We start from the raw sequence: 17,912 nt of genomic DNA on the forward strand, positions 1-17,912 counted from the left end.
TTAACTGCCTGATAAATTGCTTTCTCAAACTATTTGAAAAATGATGTGATTCTTTCACATCATTCTGGCTGTGGGTTAAACCCTATCTCTTGAAGCCAATTAATCTCTTATGTTAAAAAGGATCTGAAGTTGGCCCTGATCCCCAAACCAGGAAATTTCATTATTCTTCAAGGCCATCATTGAGGCAACCACATGGTTATATTTAGAAAATAAGAATTCTTATATGATTCACTATAAGGAAACTTTTATGATCTCATTTATTTGAACTGTTGAGTTTTTCCCCCTTTTCCTCAGCAGAGGACTCATAACCCCTTTTCACACTCTAACATGATGTTTCCCCTCCTGTTAGTGGATTTATATCTCACCATTTTTCTATTTGAGTTTTCAGTGTTTGTACATACTTGTCTCCATTCTTGAAGCCCTTTACAAAAAGTATTGACCCCATTTATCAAGATGATGATGTGTTAGGATGTGTCAGACTTATACAATTGGCTTTTAGCTTATTCCCAGATCTGTGACTCTTTGTCTCTGTTTTTCCCTAGTTCGCAGATCTATTCCACCCCAAAACTTTTCTGCTCACTTTATATAAAATCTCATATTGTAATTAGATCTACTTTTGGCGAATCCTCTGAAGATTTTGCTCCTAAGCTAAACTAGATGTTTAGCTGTTCAACCAGATATTTGCTTAGCTAGAGTCTTACCCTTCTTCCCCTTGGGTGCATCATGGGCTTCACTTCACCTCAGTGTTCTTATTTGGGTTCTGAAAGTTCTATCTGATTTTTAAATGCATCGTTTTGGCTGGTGTGTCCAAGGTGTCACAGGGTTTAGAACAAGTACTAAAATTTTACTTGCCCAAAACAATTCCCTTTAAGCCTAATTTCCCCCAGGGCAATGAAATGGCAGTGAGGTAAACAGTTATTTCATATTACTTCAAATTGTTATTTGGGATAGCCAGGTAAGGAAGACTTGTTAAATTAGTAATTACAGTTGGCAGAGGAGTGCCAAGACTTGAGTTGAACTAATTCATGAATCTTATTGAAAAACCAAGCCCTCTCCCAGGACCATGCTCTGGTTCTCTGTCCTACTGGGTCTTCCCTCTGTGTTCTGAGGTTTTCTGTGTAGAGAGGGCATGGCCCACATGCCTGTTAGATGACCTGTAGTCTCCCATGAGCTTGGGCCGCATGCCAAGTGACTTCCTGTTCCTCTGTCCTGCTCCAGATCGATGCCTTCCAGCATATGCAGCACTTTGTCCAGACCATGCAGCAGCAGGCCCAGCATGCCATTGCTACTGAGGACCAGCAGCACAAACAGGAGCTGCACAAGCTCATGGCCCGGTGAGCTCACACACTGGCCTGGAGCCAGTCACATTCCAGTCTTGCCATCTCAGCAGCCTCTACAACAAGGGGTAGCTAGTTCCTTAGGTCTCTCTCACCCTTTCCAGTACGGGTCCCCCGCACCATAAAATCATGCTTTCCAAAGTCTCTGCCATTTATTTTCCCAGGGTTCGGTAGCCCAAGATTATACATGTGTGTGTGCTGTTTTCCTGGTGTCTGACTTAGTTTCTAAGTCTCCATTGATTTAGAGTTCTGACTCTAGACTCAGACCCCTTATCTTTTAATTCCAGACTTGCAGCTAATTTAGAGAAGTTACTTAACCTCTGTATACCTCAGCTTCCTCATCGTATAAAATGGGGATAATAAGAGTTCTTACTTCCCAGGATGATGGAGGAAGATGTAAGGATTAAACAGAAAGAAGACAATGTCGGGTATTTAGGGCAGTACCTGAAACATAGTTTTAAGTGATCGGTAAATGTAATTGTTAATATCATTATAAAAAAGTGGAGAAGAAGAGAAAAGTAAAAGAGAATCCATATAGCAGTCAATAAGAAAAATTACTCTTTATAACTTCCAACCACAGAAATTGGATTTGGGTAGTTAGTTCCATACAGATAGTACCCATTTTATACTGTCATTCAAACACAAAGATCAAGAAGAAGAAATAATTTGAGAAAACCTTATCGATCAAAAGGGGGAAGAGAGAAATGAGACAAAATAAAGTGTCAGTGGCTGAGAGATTGCAAACAAAGTCAAGAGGTTATCCTGGAGGTTATTCTTACGCGTTATATAGATTTCCTCTTTTTAGTTTAAGGTGTATTAGAGAGGCTGGAGGGAAGTGCCTGAAACTGTAGGTCTGTGTTCCAGTAGCCGTGTTTCTTGAAGATGTATGTATAATGATATAGCTTTCACAGTCTGACTGTGATTGTGAAAACCTTGTGTCTGATGCTCCTTTTATCTATCATATGGACACGAGTGAAAAATATGGATTAAAAATAAATAAATAATAGGGGGAACAAACATTAAAATAAATTGAGTAGATTGAAATACTAGTGATCAATGAAAGGGAGTGGTAAGGGGTACAGAAAAAAAATAGAGGGAACAAAGGTTAAAATATATTGGATAGATGAAATACTAGTGGTCAATGAGTGGGAGGGGTAAGGGATATTGTAGGTATGAGTTTTTTCTTTTTTCTTTTTATTTCTTTTCTGGAGTGATGCAAATGTTCTAAAAAATGATCATGGTGATTGATATACTACTATGTGGTGATATTGTAAGCTGTTGATTGTATACAATATATGGAATGTTTGTATGTTAAGAATGTTCGTGTTTGTATGTTGCTTTGGTTTGTCAATAAAAATAAAAAAGAAGAAATAACACTTTGAAATTGTATCCCAAAAGCCTGTTTCTTTCCTTCTATGTGGTTGGATATCTTGTGGGTCTATCCTGAGGCTTCCCAAGGACAAGAGTAAATACCAAAAGGGCTTTTGAGCCCCCTTAACATAAACCATTGCTCTCCTCAGGAGGGCTTTTTTGAAGAAGGAGCAACATGAGGGCTTCTTTCTCTGTTTTTTAGATGTTTCCTGAAACTTGGGGAGTGGCAACTGAACCTGCAGGGCATCAACGAGAGCACAATCCCCAAAGTTCTGCAGTACTACAGTGCCGCCACCGAGCACGACCGCAGCTGGTACAAGGTAACCCAGGGATATTAGCGGCTGGGGTTGCAGCCTTGCCTTTCTCCACAGGCCAACCCAATGCCCTGCACCTTACCTGTGTCCTCCTGAGTTACTGTGGTATGCAGCTAAGCCTTTGTGGAGTTGCTCTGATACTGTGAAGGTTCTTCTGGAGTACCTGGAGCTCGTCTGTCAGGACCAAGGAGCCACGTTTCTCCGGACAAGCTTTATTGATTCAGGAAGATTGATTGATTCTTCTATTAGAGCAATACTGATTACACTATGTGTGTACTTGGTTTGCTGGATTGCTGCTCTTGTAGACTCTCAGCTGACTATTTTCCTAGGAGCGTCTAAACATGGTTCATCACTGAAAATTTACCTTCCCTTGGGTCATCTGTTCCTTTCAAGCATCTTTCTGCTCTTCAGCACTGCCTACTTCTCAGCCTAACAACTTTCTCTGTTTTGTTTTGTTTTGGAAAGGCCTGAGAAACATCTTATTATGTTACAGGAAACTTTTCAAAGAGATTATCAGTGAGAATTAGAAAATAGATGAAAGATGTTATTCAGCGATGGAGGAGGAATTCTTGAAAGTCTACATTCAAGAAAGAGAACACCTTGGGTTTTTTTTTTTTTTACATCTTTTTCTAAGACCCTTTTTCTGAATAGCTGCTTGGTATATCATATCTCATTGATTTCTTTCCAGTATCTCCCTAACTTGCTAATACTTTGTGAATAAAGCCCTCTGGGTTCAAAATATACATCGTAAGACCACAGAAGCATTTACAACAAAAATCTTATCCTGGGTTAAACGTGCTTCATTCTATTCCAAACGATACTCATTTTGTAAGAGCTGCAATAATCACCCTCTGTAGAATAGCTGTGTGCCCTAGGCTGATAAAATGAATCTGGTAACCCCGATTAGCTGGAACCTTACTAATCAGAACTGTCTCCTAACCAGAATTCCTTTTTTCATTCAGCCTTTTGGAAAGAAACAAATCACAAGGAAAAAAATTGGTTCCAGAAATTTTAATTTTAGTTTGTAAAAGCATTTCTTGGCATGGGACCTTTTGGTTGTGTGCTGTCTTATATCGACAATGTCATGGTTCCATGTTGCGGGGGGGGGCTGTTTCTATCCTGTGTGCCGTGTCCACAGCACAATGCCAGGAGGTATTTGCTCAATCAATGAAACTGAACCTGGGTTATTGTAGAATTCTCACTCAACTTAAGGTTAATTATGAACAATCTCTGTTCAGATAGAAATTTAGAAAGGATTTTTAGCAAGAGGCTCAAAGGAATCTCCTGATTATCCAGAAAGTCCAACTCCTGGTGGATTATGTAAGTTCTGCGAACACTGCAGAGTGACCAGGCCCAAAATCACAATCTGCATCATACTCCCTGCATCAGGCAGTGATATACTATAGAGTCGCTGTAGCTCAGCATCCCAGCAATGTGAATAGTTCCTTCCACATCCAAATAAGCTCCAGAGGCTTCTTCTATAAGTCATTGAGCACTGGCTCTCTGTCAGGCCATGGCCCAGGTTTTAGGCCTAGACAAATGCCTGAAATTCACTCACCTTGTTTTGCCCTTTCACTCTCAGTGACTTTCCTTTCTCATTGTCATATAATCTAGTTCAGACCTCCATTTCAGACCTCAGCAGGCCATGAAATACCATAACAACTGGCTGCTTGTCCCCAGTCTCTGCTCTCTTAAATAATCTGTTCTATGGACTGCTGCCAAAGGAATCTTTAAATGCAGTGAAGCTGTTTTGTACAGAATGAAATGGGCCCTTGGCCTAACCGCCTGGTCCTCCATCTAACCCAAGCCGCTTTGCTAGTCTTTCTTTTTGCTACTCTTCTGCATGTACCCTAAGCTTCTGCCAAGTCAGTTCATTTCATGTTTCCCATGAACTGTCCTGTGCTTGCCCGCCTCTTACCTTTGTTCCTATTTCCCTTCTCAGGAACCCTCACTGCTGCCCTCTCTCTTGTACCCAACTTGCCCCATCTAAACCCTCTTCAAAACCTACCCTCAACCCCTCTTCTGTATGGAGCTTTCCCAATCCCTATCCCTGTTAGAATTAAAACTTCCCTCTCAATATTCTCTTTGCTTATCTCTTACTGTCCAGTGGTATCCTGCCTTGCATGGTCTTCAGAGCTCTAGGTTTGTGAATGAGCTCTCCTACTAGACTAGAAGATCCCTTGAGGCAGGGATCATATCTCACTCCTTTTAATATGTCCCTCCCCTCACAACACTTCCTACAGTATCTTTATAGTAAGAATTCCACAGGATGAATGAATCACATTGAAGTCAGTATAAAACACCCCATTCCTGAGTGTTTTTAATGTAAGTGAAGTTTCACTCTACTAATGGCTGAGAGGCAAGGACAATCCTATAGCTCATCCTGTGTTCTTAAGCCCTTATGCTGGTTGTTCCCAGTCCTGCTGTCTGTCACTGACTGTCTCCCACCCAGGCCTGGCATGCGTGGGCAGTGATGAACTTTGAAGCCGTGCTTCACTACAAACATCAGAACCAAGCCCGTGATGAGAAGAAGAAACTACGCCATGCTAGTGGGGCCAACATCACCAACACCACCACTGCCACCACCACAGCTGCCACTGCTTCTGCTGCTGCCACCAGCACTGAGGGCAGTAACAGCGAGAGTGAGGCCGAGAGCCCGGAAAACAGCCCCACTCCATCTCCTCTACAGAAGAAAGTCACTGAGGTACCCTTCTCTTGCTCTTCCTCCATGAAGAACTGACCCAGGCACCAGGCTCTCTGAGGAATAAAATAGGTGTTCAGCTTAAAGGAACCTAAGGGTTTACTCTGAAATGCCAGATGAGGCTAGAAAATACTGCTTATTTACCATCCTACCATTGCTTGAGACAGTGTTTTTATGTACATTTGTGTTTGGGGAGCTGATGTGTCCCTGAGCTGAACAGCAAGTTCCTTGTTTTGCTTCCCACGTGAATGAACTCATTCTCTGAATCTCCTGCACCTGTGTGTGTGGGTGGCCAGATGGCCATGCACATCTTCAGGTCCCCTCTGAGTATGGGATCTGGTGACTCCATCCTCTGGTTTTTTCTGTCCCTTCCCCTGCCTCCCCCTTGGGCTGTCAGCTCAGAATGTGGCTGCAGGCCCAGAGATTAGCATGTTCAGAGCCTCATCCCCATCCCTTCCTGCAGTCCTGTTCAAGAAGCCACCATTAGCCTAGGTTAATAACAATTATGTCATGATAACCATTTATTGAGTGTTTATCATTGGCCAGATACTGACCTTAAGGCTTTTTATGCCTTAACTGACTTAATGCTCATAAGCACCCTTTGAGGTAGCTATTACTATGTGCTATTAGTCCCCTTTTATTCATGAGAAAGTTGAGGTAAAAGTGTCACTAACCTATATGTGTTCCAACAGGATTTATCCAAGACCCTGTTAATGTACACAGTTCCTGCCGTCCAGGGCTTCTTCCGTTCTATCTCTTTGTCACGAGGCAACAACCTCCAGGATACACTCAGGTATCAGGGAAGGGAAGGTCATCTTAATGACAGGACACAGAAGTTACACACAGGTCCTCTTCCCGTTCCCCACCCCTGTCAGTACCCCCAGGAGCTGCAGTTTGAGGTGTTGTTGTTGACTAGATCCCACCTGTCTGGGTAAAATCTGCAAAGATTAAAGAAGAGAAATGGGGTGGAGACTTTCCAAGTGTGCTTTATTTATTATGTAGATACTAACAAACACATCTCATCTATTACTTGCAATATTTCTGAAATCTCTTCAGCTCTTAGCCAGCTGCTTTGAGAGGCCTAAAGAAATGGGACAAACCAGTCAGTCAGTGTTTTAGGTGACAAGCGCAGTCTCTTCCTTCATTTGGGGCTTCATTCAGCATGGCCAAGTGCCAGGTTTCTGTTGCCACTGTTCTGTAGGCGACTCTTCCTGTATGTGCAAAGATTTGTGATTCTCAAAGGGTTATCCATGGGCTCCTCTGTTAGATTCTGAGTTTATGCCATAATGGTCTCTGTACATTTTCTGGAATGTAATAATAATCCAATTAGAATAATCCTTATGGTATTTGGTCAAGAGTTTCCTCTGGTCATCACCATCTACCCCTTCCCATGTGGTCCGGAGACCAAACAAACACATTTGAGAACCACTGATTTGAATCCTGCCAATTCTTCTCTTCTCAAGAGCCTTGAGGATGAAAAAAAAACGAATAGAAACTGGGAAACTACATTTCCATGACTTTCTCATTTTCTTTTCCAGAGTCCTCACTTTATGGTTTGATTATGGTCACTGGCCAGATGTAAATGAAGCTTTAGTGGAAGGAGTGAAAGCAATCCAGATTGATACATGGTTACAGGTGAGTATGGATCAGGGTCTCTCCCTTGTGTCTCCTCTTGCAATCATTCAGGGTTCAGGGTGGCAAGGCCACATATGCTATATACTGGTAAGGGGTTAGCCACAAGGTCAAGACTCCACGTTTCTTTAGAGATCTGAAGGCAGTAAACCATTGCAAAGCCTCACAACCAACCTAAACAAGTTATATAAGAGCTGGGTTTTACCCAGAATAACTAGAGTAATTTCCGTGTCTCATCTGCTACATACTGTGCCTTTTTGAATACCAGGTTATACCTCAGCTCATTGCAAGAATCGATACACCCAGGCCGTTGGTGGGACGTCTCATTCACCAGCTGCTCACAGACATTGGTCGGTACCACCCCCAGGTATGTGGAGACCCTGGGGCATTTTCTGATCTAACCACCGACCTTTTAATTTGGTGTTAAGCCTTTCCTATAGCTGCTTAGGAGACATACGTCCAGGAACTGGGAGCCAAGCATTCTGTCCTACCCCCAGGAGGGTCTGCCCAGCCAGCAGCCCCAGTGGCCCAGGGGCCTTCCTGAAAAGAAAGAGTTCCCTTCGAGATTGAATAAACCCATCCTGGTAGACCCACATGGGTATTAATGTGATATTTGCCATTTCTTTTTGTCATCCTCCTTAAAATTAGTATCTAGCTCCTTTCTCTCGTGTGCTTGCAAATTTTCCCTTTATGTTTTTTCCAGGCCCTTATCTACCCACTGACCGTGGCTTCCAAGTCTACCACAACAGCCCGTCACAATGCAGCCAACAAGATTCTGAAGAATATGTGTGAACACAGCAACACCCTGGTACAGCAGGCCATGATGGTGAGTCTGGGGCCGGCAGGGATTTCACTTGCCTGGTCACCTAAGCACAGGTCTAGAGTGAGGCTTTCTTCTTCCTTCAGACAATGCTGCATACTTCCTTTAACTACCAGAAGGAATACCTCCTGTTTCTCCCAAAAGGACATTTCTGAATTTAGCTTTTCCTTAATGCTTCTCTCCTCTCCTTCCCTTCTTTGATGCAGGTTAGTGAGGAGCTGATCCGAGTGGCCATTCTGTGGCATGAGATGTGGCATGAAGGCCTGGAAGAGGCCTCTCGTTTGTATTTTGGGGAGAGGAATGTGAAAGGCATGTTTGAGGTACTAGAGCCACTGCATGCCATGATGGAACGGGGACCCCAGACTCTGAAGGAAACGTCCTTTAATCAGGTATGGGATGAAAAAGCATTAGATAAAATAATGTAGAGCTTTTTATCAAGCTCCTTTCCTTCTGACCTTTTTCCTGACTTTATTAAAATGAATTCCAGCGGTGGTCACAAAATACAGAAACACCAGAAATTTAATTGATGTTAAGTTACAAGAACCCTCCTCAGAGTTTATTTGGAAAACAAGAAAGACCTCCAAAAGTCAATCCATTTCTCTTCTAGCCTTACCCAACCTAATAAGCCATACCAAGGATTCAGAAGTTCCAGGACTAGAGAACTGCAAAACTTCTCTTACAAACCAATTCCATGCTGACAACTTACAGTCATAGGAATTTCTACTATACGGGAATTTGGCCTTGTGACTCAGTCAACCCCTTGACCATTTGCAAATTTCTACTGCCTTCCCTTTCAGGCATATGGTCGAGATTTAATGGAAGCCCAAGAGTGGTGCAGAAAGTACATGAAATCAGGGAATGTTAAGGATCTTACCCAAGCCTGGGACCTCTATTATCATGTGTTCAGACGAATCTCAAAGCAGCTTCCTCAGGTAGGATCTTCAGGGTTCTAGCCAAATTAACTATCGTTGTAGTCCTGTTTCACTATTAGTGAATGTTCTGATGCTAATTCAGAAGCATCTGGTTCCACTTCTACCTGCAGACATTGGGACAAGTAATTGGATTTAAAGTCCTCCCCAAGGCAGAAAACTAAATCCTGTGGTAATTATTCACAGCTCACATCCTTAGAGCTGCAGTATGTCTCTCCAAAACTTCTTATGTGCCGGGACCTTGAGTTGGCCGTGCCAGGAACATATGACCCCAACCAGCCGATTATTCGCATTCAGTCCATAGCACCATCTTTGCAAGTCATCACATCCAAGCAGAGGCCTCGGAAGTTAACCCTCATGGGTAAGAACCACTGGGCACTTGTTCTGCCTGCCCCTCCTGCCTACCCTGGCCAAACCACTCCGACCCCCCACTGTCCCTTCTGAAATTACTGATTGCTAAACACACTACTAACTTTCCTATGCTATACCTTTCCAATGTTGATTGAGAGAGGAATAGAGAACAAGTGAATTTCCCTTCGTTCCAGCCTCTCTGGGACTCTTAGTTTGTTCATATAGCCGTGCTTATCTAAGTGGCACATAATGATCATGCACAAAGAACAGTTAGATGGGAAGTATAAGGGCCTATACTGCAGAGAGTTGATTGTGGAGGGCAGGTGTGGGAAACTAATGGGGACAACAAAGAGGCATCTGGACAAAATGGGGAAGGTGACTTTGAAGAAAGCGGTTCTAGGCTCTTGAATATTCTTTTATTTACCATTCCCTCTTTGTGGGAAATGATTGTGTAAAATTAACGAATAGATATAGAAAGGAGTTAGGTAAGATTTAAGAAGTTCTCACAGTGGGATCTGTCAAACAGATGGCCCCTGGAATTTCCCCTTGTGGTTGAGTGTTACCATCTGGCATGGTTTTAGGTAGGCCAGAGTAGTCTGGTGCCACTTTGCATCTTTCGCCCTCTCCATAATGCTTAGTGTTTTCTAAATGCAGTGATTACACACCAACACCAGTAAATCCTAACAGAGGCTATGGGTGATTCTCTCTCCATGGCCTTGTATCTTCTGCTATTAAAGTGCATGTCCAGTAGGTTCTTGTCATTTTTAAGTTAAAAAGAAATTCAGTGAGGGAACTGTTTCCAGAGGTGTGAGCAGAGTTGAGATCCAATGAGAAGAGTCCCGGAACAAGCAGTAGTGAGAAGCTATCACTTTCTTCATATCCCCACCCTCCAGTGCTGAAAGGGCAAGGAGAGAGATTAGTGCTACTGAAATCCAGCAAGAATTCTAGGATTAACAGAGGGTGAGGGAACAGCCAACAGAAGCTGTATCCCAGATGGAGGGAAGTTATAGGGGATGGATACCATGACCTTGCCCTCTTCCTGCCCTTTGATCTCCTGTCAGTGTCCCCCCCTTGGACAAACCCACTTGGGAGGCCAAGTGATATGTTATGTACAAGTCAATCTTCTCAGGACAGAGAAGGGCAGAGAATGGATCCCAAGGAGAAACATGTGAAGTGATGATGTCTGTGCATTAATTCCTGGTCTTCAAAGACCAAGAGAGTTTTTTGTGTTTTTATTTTTTTAATTTGAGCACTTCATGGGAAGCCATACTTTTCATTAATTCTGGGAAGTGTTTGTTTCTTTTTGTAGGGGACGTGGGATTAAGGTATATGTGGTCTGTCAGTAGGATCTTTAAATACTGTGGTGGTCTAACAAACTGAAGGGTTTGAGCTCCGGTCTACACTAGTCACCTTTACCACCCTCACAGGCAGCAACGGGCACGAGTTTGTTTTCCTTCTGAAGGGCCATGAAGATCTGCGACAAGACGAACGTGTCATGCAGCTCTTTGGCTTGGTGAACACCCTTCTGGCCAATGACCCAACATCTCTTCGCAAAAACCTCAGGTATTCAGGATGACCTTAAAAACAGCAATTATTTCAGAAGTCTTCCAGTTTTTCCTGTATCTGTCCCATGTAGTCATGTACCTTTATGAAAAAAGTTATAAAATTATGTACCTCACAGAAAGTCATCAGTTGCCATGGTATCAAACACAAAAAGAAAAATCCTCCAGAATTCATAGTGTTCTCTTCTTAGGAAATGCCTAACAACCTCCTAGAGATGCAGAATGGAGCAGGTTGTGACCATTTAACTAGAGAGTTGCAGAGTCAATGTATTTTATCCTTTCTGGGGTGAAAACCCGGTAAAGACTTTCCTATCCTCAGTGCCCTGTTCCTCCTCCTCTACAAAGAGCATGAATATTAATCTGGAAAGTTATTTTAGGCTTAGAAATAATTACTTGATAGTTCCCCCAAAGCAGCTCATTTGTGAGGCATATTGAGAAGGCCGGTGTGGCTTTTATATCATCAGTGCACTTTGTGTGACACTTTACCCTTCACAAAGGGCTCTCATAGAGGGTCCCTCAGTAGCAGCTCACAACAGCCCTCTCAAAGGGGTTGTTAAAAATAGTTTGCATGCTGTCATGAGCTGATTAAATGTGTACCCTCTTTACTGCTCAATAATCCTGTCTTCCTTTGGGCGCCAGCATCCAGAGATATGCCGTCATCCCTTTATCAACCAACTCTGGCCTCATTGGCTGGGTCCCCCACTGTGACACGCTGCATGCCCTCATCCGGGACTACAGAGAGAAAAAGAAGATTCTTCTCAACATTGAACATCGCATCATGTTGCGGGTATGTAATGAGACATTTTTGTCTTGGGGGCAAAACTCACAAATCTACACAGAGCTACTTATCTAGTTCTTCTATATATTTCAGTCACTGAAAAATCTATTTGAGGGAATTAGTCATTGAAAAAAGTTTAATGAAGTGGGTTCTAAAGGAGATAATCTTTTAAGCTAGAGAAGGACCATAAAGCCCAGAAATGAACTTTTCGTCATCATAGGTGATACTGGACAGTATTATTTATTAGGCAACATATATTTACCAAACACCTAATGTATACAAAGTACTGGCCATGTGGAGAAACTGTTTAGTAGCTGTATGAGTGAGTAATAAGAAAGAAAACTACTTGTTACCCAAAACCTTGAAATCTCCAGTGCTCTCATGCACACCAGTAGGCTTAGGTGAGAGCCTAATTTTTCTCTCTAATACCCAGCGAGTTCCTATGCTCATCAATCCCAGCTGGCCACCCAAGTCTTCCCTTCTGCACTGTTACTCCCCTTCTCCTTTTGGCTGTGGTGGGTAAATTAGAACCCAGCTCTGTCTGGACCCAGACCCTGTTTCCTCCTGGATTTAAGCTAGCTTGTCTTAGGCTTCTCTTTTACTGAATGCTGTGTCCTGATGTAGATGGCTCCAGACTACGACCACTTAACTTTGATGCAGAAGGTAGAGGTGTTTGAGCATGCTGTCAATAATACTGCTGGGGACGACCTGGCCAAGCTGCTGTGGCTGAAGAGCCCCAGCTCTGAGGTATGGCGCCCACAGCTACACATGCACTCTGCTCCCCTTTGGCACACGTGTAGTGGGCTTCTCTCTGTTATGATTAGCTGTGGATTTTATACATTCTCTTAGAACCAAAATTAAACAGGTGAGCCATGCAATTTAACAAATATAGATTTAGTAATCCATAACGTTTCTTTCATTACTTACAATAGTATTTGAGCTGTTTTTATATATATATATATATATATGTTGCAAATTTCCTGTTTTTGGTTTTTTTTTAATCGTGCTTTTTTAGATTGGGTTTTTTCTTTTCTTTTGCTTTTAATTTGCAAAATTTTTTAACGTTAGATATTACAGATTTGTAATCCTTTCAACTTTCAGCTTTTGGCTTTGTAGTTAAAAAGCCTCTTTCCACCTTATACCTATATTTTCTTGAATTAATTATAAACACTTCATTTTTTGCATTTAAATCCTTACCTCAATTTGGCATTTAAGATTAGAATATAATTTTGATTTTTTTTTTCAAAATGATTAGCTACCACTCCATTTACCAGATAATCCATCCTTTCCCCACTATTTCAAAGATACCTTTTTTATTATACCCTAAATTCTTATGTACCGTTGGATTTCTGTTTCATCGGTCTTTCTGCCAGTATTTCCTTATGTACCTTGCTATAAGTAAAGTCTCTTTTCATTGGCTATTTTCATTTTTTTCTTCCAAATAAATTTTGGGATCATTTTGTCAACTTTTGGGGGGAAGAAAAAAGGACCATTGAATTTTCATTGTAATTACATTAAATGTATCAAATAATTTAGAAAGAAATTACATCTTTATAATCTTAAATGGTTTTCTTTTCATTTACTCAGACTTTATTTTCCTAAGCAAAGTTTGCTTTCTTTTTATTTGTGTAAGTCCTGCCCATTTCTAATTAATTTGAACCCAAGGAATAGTTTGCTCTTGTTTCAATTGTGAATGAAATCTTTACTCCATTATATATTCCAACTGGTTTTTAATGGATTATAAGAAGACAGCTGATTTGGGTATAATTATGTTAAAATCAGTTAAAGTTCGTAGAGCTTTGGTTCATTTGAACTCCTGTGTTCTAGGTGTGGTTTGACCGAAGAACCAATTATACCCGCTCCTTAGCGGTCATGTCAATGGTTGGGTATATTTTGGGCCTGGGAGATAGGTGAGTGGATGTAATTTGTTTAATTTAGTCTTTCTTCTCCATTGTACTTTTCTTGAATCATCTCATTTTGTTTTCCAGTGAAATTTGTTACCTCTTGGGGAGTAGATATTTGTATTTTGTGGTTTAGGCCTCTTCTGTGGCGTCAACCTTAGTCCCCACTTTCTTATCCATGCCAACACAACAACACATCAAACTAAAGAGAAGAAATAGTTTAAGGATACTGCTTTCTCCATAGGTTTGTTTAATTTATTAAAAGCCGTAGTAAATCTGATTTATTTTATTCATTCAATAAGCATGTATCAGTCACCGCTATGCTAAGATGAATAATTCTGCTTCTGTAATTGAAACCAAGCAAAGTAGATCCTTCTGATATTTTGCATAATAAATTTCATCCGACCATAATGGCTGAAAAAGTAATGTTCAGACATTGACAAAGAATACTTAAAAAAAAGTTCTCTAATGTCTGCTGTTTTTCTCCTGGAATCATGTCTCATACAAATCTTTGGGAGTAACAATAATTTTACCCTACCAAAATAATAAGTTCTTGTTAAAAAAAAAATAAAAATACCTTACCAGTGAGGTGCAGAATACCCATTGACAAAAGCCAGGTGATCCTGCTTGAACTGGCGAGGGACCTCAGAGAGATGAGCTCCTGTGATAAGCTATTAAGTAGTATTTATCAAGCCTTGCCATTCTGAGGTGCCAGCACTATAAGAAAACTGTTTATCATGTAGCCAAAGAACTGGGGGTGGGGGAGGACAAATTATTATGACTGTCACAGAGAGAGATCACACAGATAAATTCTCATTTGGGACCTAGAATAGGGGTGGGCAAACTTTTTCTGTAAATTTCCAGATAATAAATATTTCAAGCTTTGCCACCATCTGGTCTCTGTCACAACTAATAAGCTCTGCTGATGTAATAAAAAAGCAGCTTTAAACAATGCATAAACAAACAGGTAATGCCTGTGTTCCAATAAAGATTTATTTACAAAAGCAGGTAGTGGGCTGGATTTGGCTGAGGGCGGTAGTTTGCCAACCCCTGACCTAGGCAACTACCTGCTTACTGACTTACTCACCAGTGCTGCTCTGCTCATCCCTCGCCATCTCTCTTTTGTTTCTCTGAGAAAGACACCCCTCCAACCTGATGCTGGACCGGCTGAGTGGGAAGATCTTGCACATTGACTTTGGGGACTGCTTTGAGGTGAGGTGAACACGTGTTCCAGAGCACCACGTAAAGCCCACCTTCCCAGATGATCACTTTTCAGGCTTCTCTTACAGTTTAGGCCAACTTAAATCCAAAATGCATTATCCTCACTACTGCTTCTTCTACCAAGGTGATAGTCTAAGAAATGAAATCACTGCTTTTATTTTTTACGCAGTTTTATTGAGATTATATTCACACACTATACAATCCATCTGAAGTATGCAAACAGTGGTTTATAGTATCATCACATGAAATCACTGCTTTTTGATACTTGCTTTAATTGAACCATAACCCCTCTGTGGCAAGGGCTCTTATTGACATACCCTCTTTTGAGTGGGGAAAGCCTTTATCATCCACTGTTCCTACTGGTTGAAGGTCTGGCACTGGTCCTATCTGTCTATCCATTTTAAAAATTTTTGGTTATCTTTCAAATCCTTTATGACAAGACAACTTCATCTACTTCATTTATATGCTTTAACTGAAATATCTGCTGGCATGCAAAGGAACTCCATCTGCCTTCACCTGGTTTCAGTTAAAGAAGACAGTCTAACCAGTAGGTATGGTTTTTCTCTATTGTTACACTCTAGGTAGCTATGACCAGAGAGAAGTTCCCAGAGAAGATTCCATTTAGACTAACAAGAATGTTGACCAATGCTATGGAGGTGAGTGTATATTGGGAATAAGTTATTTTGGAATGGGGCCAATATAAATTAAGACCCTCTCTAAGGACAGACTTGCATGGTAGATTTCATCAGTTCCCCGAAAGACCCAGGTTATCTCTGTGGTGATTGTTACCTGTTAATTCCCATTGTAACAGTCTGTCTTTGAATTTATCTTTGAATTTACCACTTTCACATCAGACCTTTGTTTCATATGTATCATAGCCTTGCCCTGACACCTTGTTCCCAAGACATTCCAGCCTAATAGCACAGCAGTGGCCTGTGGCTGCTTCCTAAGTAAGGATAACAAACCCTTTCAACTTGCTTTGACTTGGCTTTTGATCGTGAGGTATTAAAGGGCAGGAATCAGGGAGTGCTGAGGAGAGTGGCTCTGTCCCTTCCGTAGGTTACTGGCCTAGATGGAAACTACAGAATCACTTGCCACACGGTGATGGAAGTGCTTCGGGAACACAAAGATAGCGTCATGGCTGTGCTGGAAGCCTTTGTCTACGACCCCTTGCTGAACTGGCGGCTGATGGACAGTGAGTATCATCAAGTGCACAGGAGCTGGAGCTGACAATTCCATTATGGGCCCACCCACCTCCCAGATTAGGAATATGCCATACATTCCATTTCACAAACCCACCGCCTTTCAGGCCTGGAGCCTGAGATACATTACTGTGCTAGTGGATTACATTTTACAGGGCAGCTCTGGTGGCTAGAGATGAATTTTGAGTATTTTTATTAACTAGAACAGAAAACTCCTGTTAACAGCTTAGTGAATAATTAAAATATTTTTCAGAACAAATTAAGTACCCTAGTGATATTTGTTTGCCTGGATTTCATATAGAGGATAGCATGCTGGAATTTTAGTAGGAAATAAAAAGAGATGACTCAACAGTATACAGTGTGTCCCTCTGAATTGAATACCCGTGCTAATAGCTACCTGCTCATTCCTGAGTAATATACTTTTTGTTCTCTGTTAGAGGTCACAGCTTTTGGAAAAATTAGATTTTTATGATTGTAAGGATAGCAACCAAGTCAAAATTGAAGCACTTTTTAATACTCCCTTTATTTCTCTCCCTAGCAAATACCAAAGGCAATAAGAGATCCCGAACAAGGACAGATTCCTACTCTGCTGGCCAGTCAGTAGGTGGGTATACCCCAGGAGAGATTGCAGATCCTGTTTCCTTTGTCCAAGAGTGTTTCTAGAACAGGATGAGCCTTGTTGTTGCCAGTAGGAGGCATGACTTAAACCAGCAGGGGCCACTGTTATGAAGGGAATAAACTGATTGTTTTATATAAATATAGTTTTGCAGAGAGGCTGTCACTGCTAAAATATCACCTTACAGGCATTTATTTAACTTTAAAAACTTGGTCTAGAAATATTTACTGATCACCAAATACCTGACATGTTTTTTATATAGATGGACCTATAGCTGACCTATAGTTCAGAAATATTTATCAAACTATCTGATCTTAATCTATTTATTAAAACATAATTAAAATTCTATCTGAATATTAGTCATTATTTAGCATGTATTGTAATTGTGTCTGGGTTGGGATAATTATTAGCTCTGTTACTTTGGACTTAAAGTATTGTTACTAGCTTGGAAACAGAAAGATGGAAGCAACAGAAAATTACTTAAATTACTGCTGTAAGAGCCATGAAAATTGTTTCCAAGATTGTGTTCCTCAGAACACAACAGTACCAGGAAGATACATACCCTTCCAGGATTCAAGATACACTTGTGCATGTTGAAAGTGCTCCAGAGTCTTAGAGTAAAGCTGTTTACTTTAAGCCTTCCAGACCACCATCTTTTTTTCCTTATAACATCCTACACTGTTCACTCTTTAGGAACTACTGTTGGGGTATAAAAAGCAAATATTCTCTACAAATATTTATGAGACATTTGCAGCTAGTTACTTAACTAAGCCAAATAACGTTTAGGGATACAGAAAGAAACAGTGTGATACAGAGATTTCCTTAAGAACAGAATCACATTATAAATATGACCAAAATATGCATGGAATAAGAAAAGTGATATATTCCAGTGTGGAATCAAGGATCCCATGATTTGGTTTGGAACAGAAGCACTATGGGAATTCAGAGAAAAGAGCTATCCACCTGAACTGTAGTAATTAAGGGAACGCTTTGGTTGGTTGAGCCTTATTGGATGAATGGAATCTGGATGGGTAGAAAGGAAAAGGGCATTCTAGGTAAGAAATTGGGGCACTGAGTTACAGTATCATGTGTAGACACGTATGGACTTTACCCTGGACACCTTGACAGGATTTGTGAATGCTCATATTTCCCCAGTTTCTAGGGTACCTTGTGCAAA

At 41.2% G+C, this 17,912-nt stretch overlaps 1 protein-coding gene and 1 long non-coding RNA gene across 2 annotated transcripts in view; one reads left to right on the forward strand and one right to left on the reverse strand.

Moving 5' to 3' along the window:
- Window positions 1-17,912, forward strand: part of MTOR (mechanistic target of rapamycin kinase) — a 170,717-nt gene that overhangs the window by 135,796 nt on the left and 17,009 nt on the right. Inside the window, exons 37-54 of the mRNA XM_077151319.1 lie at window positions 1,219-1,334; window positions 2,911-3,028; window positions 5,475-5,726; window positions 6,416-6,516; window positions 7,262-7,358; window positions 7,624-7,722; window positions 8,059-8,181; window positions 8,382-8,564; window positions 8,973-9,107; window positions 9,291-9,465; window positions 10,883-11,018; window positions 11,657-11,804; window positions 12,420-12,542; window positions 13,623-13,705; window positions 14,836-14,908; window positions 15,499-15,573; window positions 15,977-16,112; window positions 16,658-16,723. Coding sequence (XP_077007434.1) covers window positions 1,219-1,334; window positions 2,911-3,028; window positions 5,475-5,726; window positions 6,416-6,516; window positions 7,262-7,358; window positions 7,624-7,722; window positions 8,059-8,181; window positions 8,382-8,564; window positions 8,973-9,107; window positions 9,291-9,465; window positions 10,883-11,018; window positions 11,657-11,804; window positions 12,420-12,542; window positions 13,623-13,705; window positions 14,836-14,908; window positions 15,499-15,573; window positions 15,977-16,112; window positions 16,658-16,723 — 2,239 coding nt within the window. The remainder of the gene's footprint in view (window positions 1-1,218; window positions 1,335-2,910; window positions 3,029-5,474; window positions 5,727-6,415; window positions 6,517-7,261; window positions 7,359-7,623; window positions 7,723-8,058; window positions 8,182-8,381; window positions 8,565-8,972; window positions 9,108-9,290; window positions 9,466-10,882; window positions 11,019-11,656; window positions 11,805-12,419; window positions 12,543-13,622; window positions 13,706-14,835; window positions 14,909-15,498; window positions 15,574-15,976; window positions 16,113-16,657; window positions 16,724-17,912) is intronic.
- On the reverse strand, window positions 6,710-11,733 carry LOC143674928 (uncharacterized). Its single transcript, XR_013171282.1, has 4 exons — window positions 11,130-11,733; window positions 10,866-11,032; window positions 9,050-9,211; window positions 6,710-7,027 (listed from the first exon to the last, which is right to left on the reverse strand). It is a non-coding gene; the product is annotated as an uncharacterized LOC143674928 (long non-coding RNA).

This window comes from Tamandua tetradactyla, chromosome 2 (genome assembly GCF_023851605.1).
Source record: "Tamandua tetradactyla isolate mTamTet1 chromosome 2, mTamTet1.pri, whole genome shotgun sequence".
NCBI classification, from domain to species: domain Eukaryota; kingdom Metazoa; phylum Chordata; class Mammalia; order Pilosa; family Myrmecophagidae; genus Tamandua; species Tamandua tetradactyla.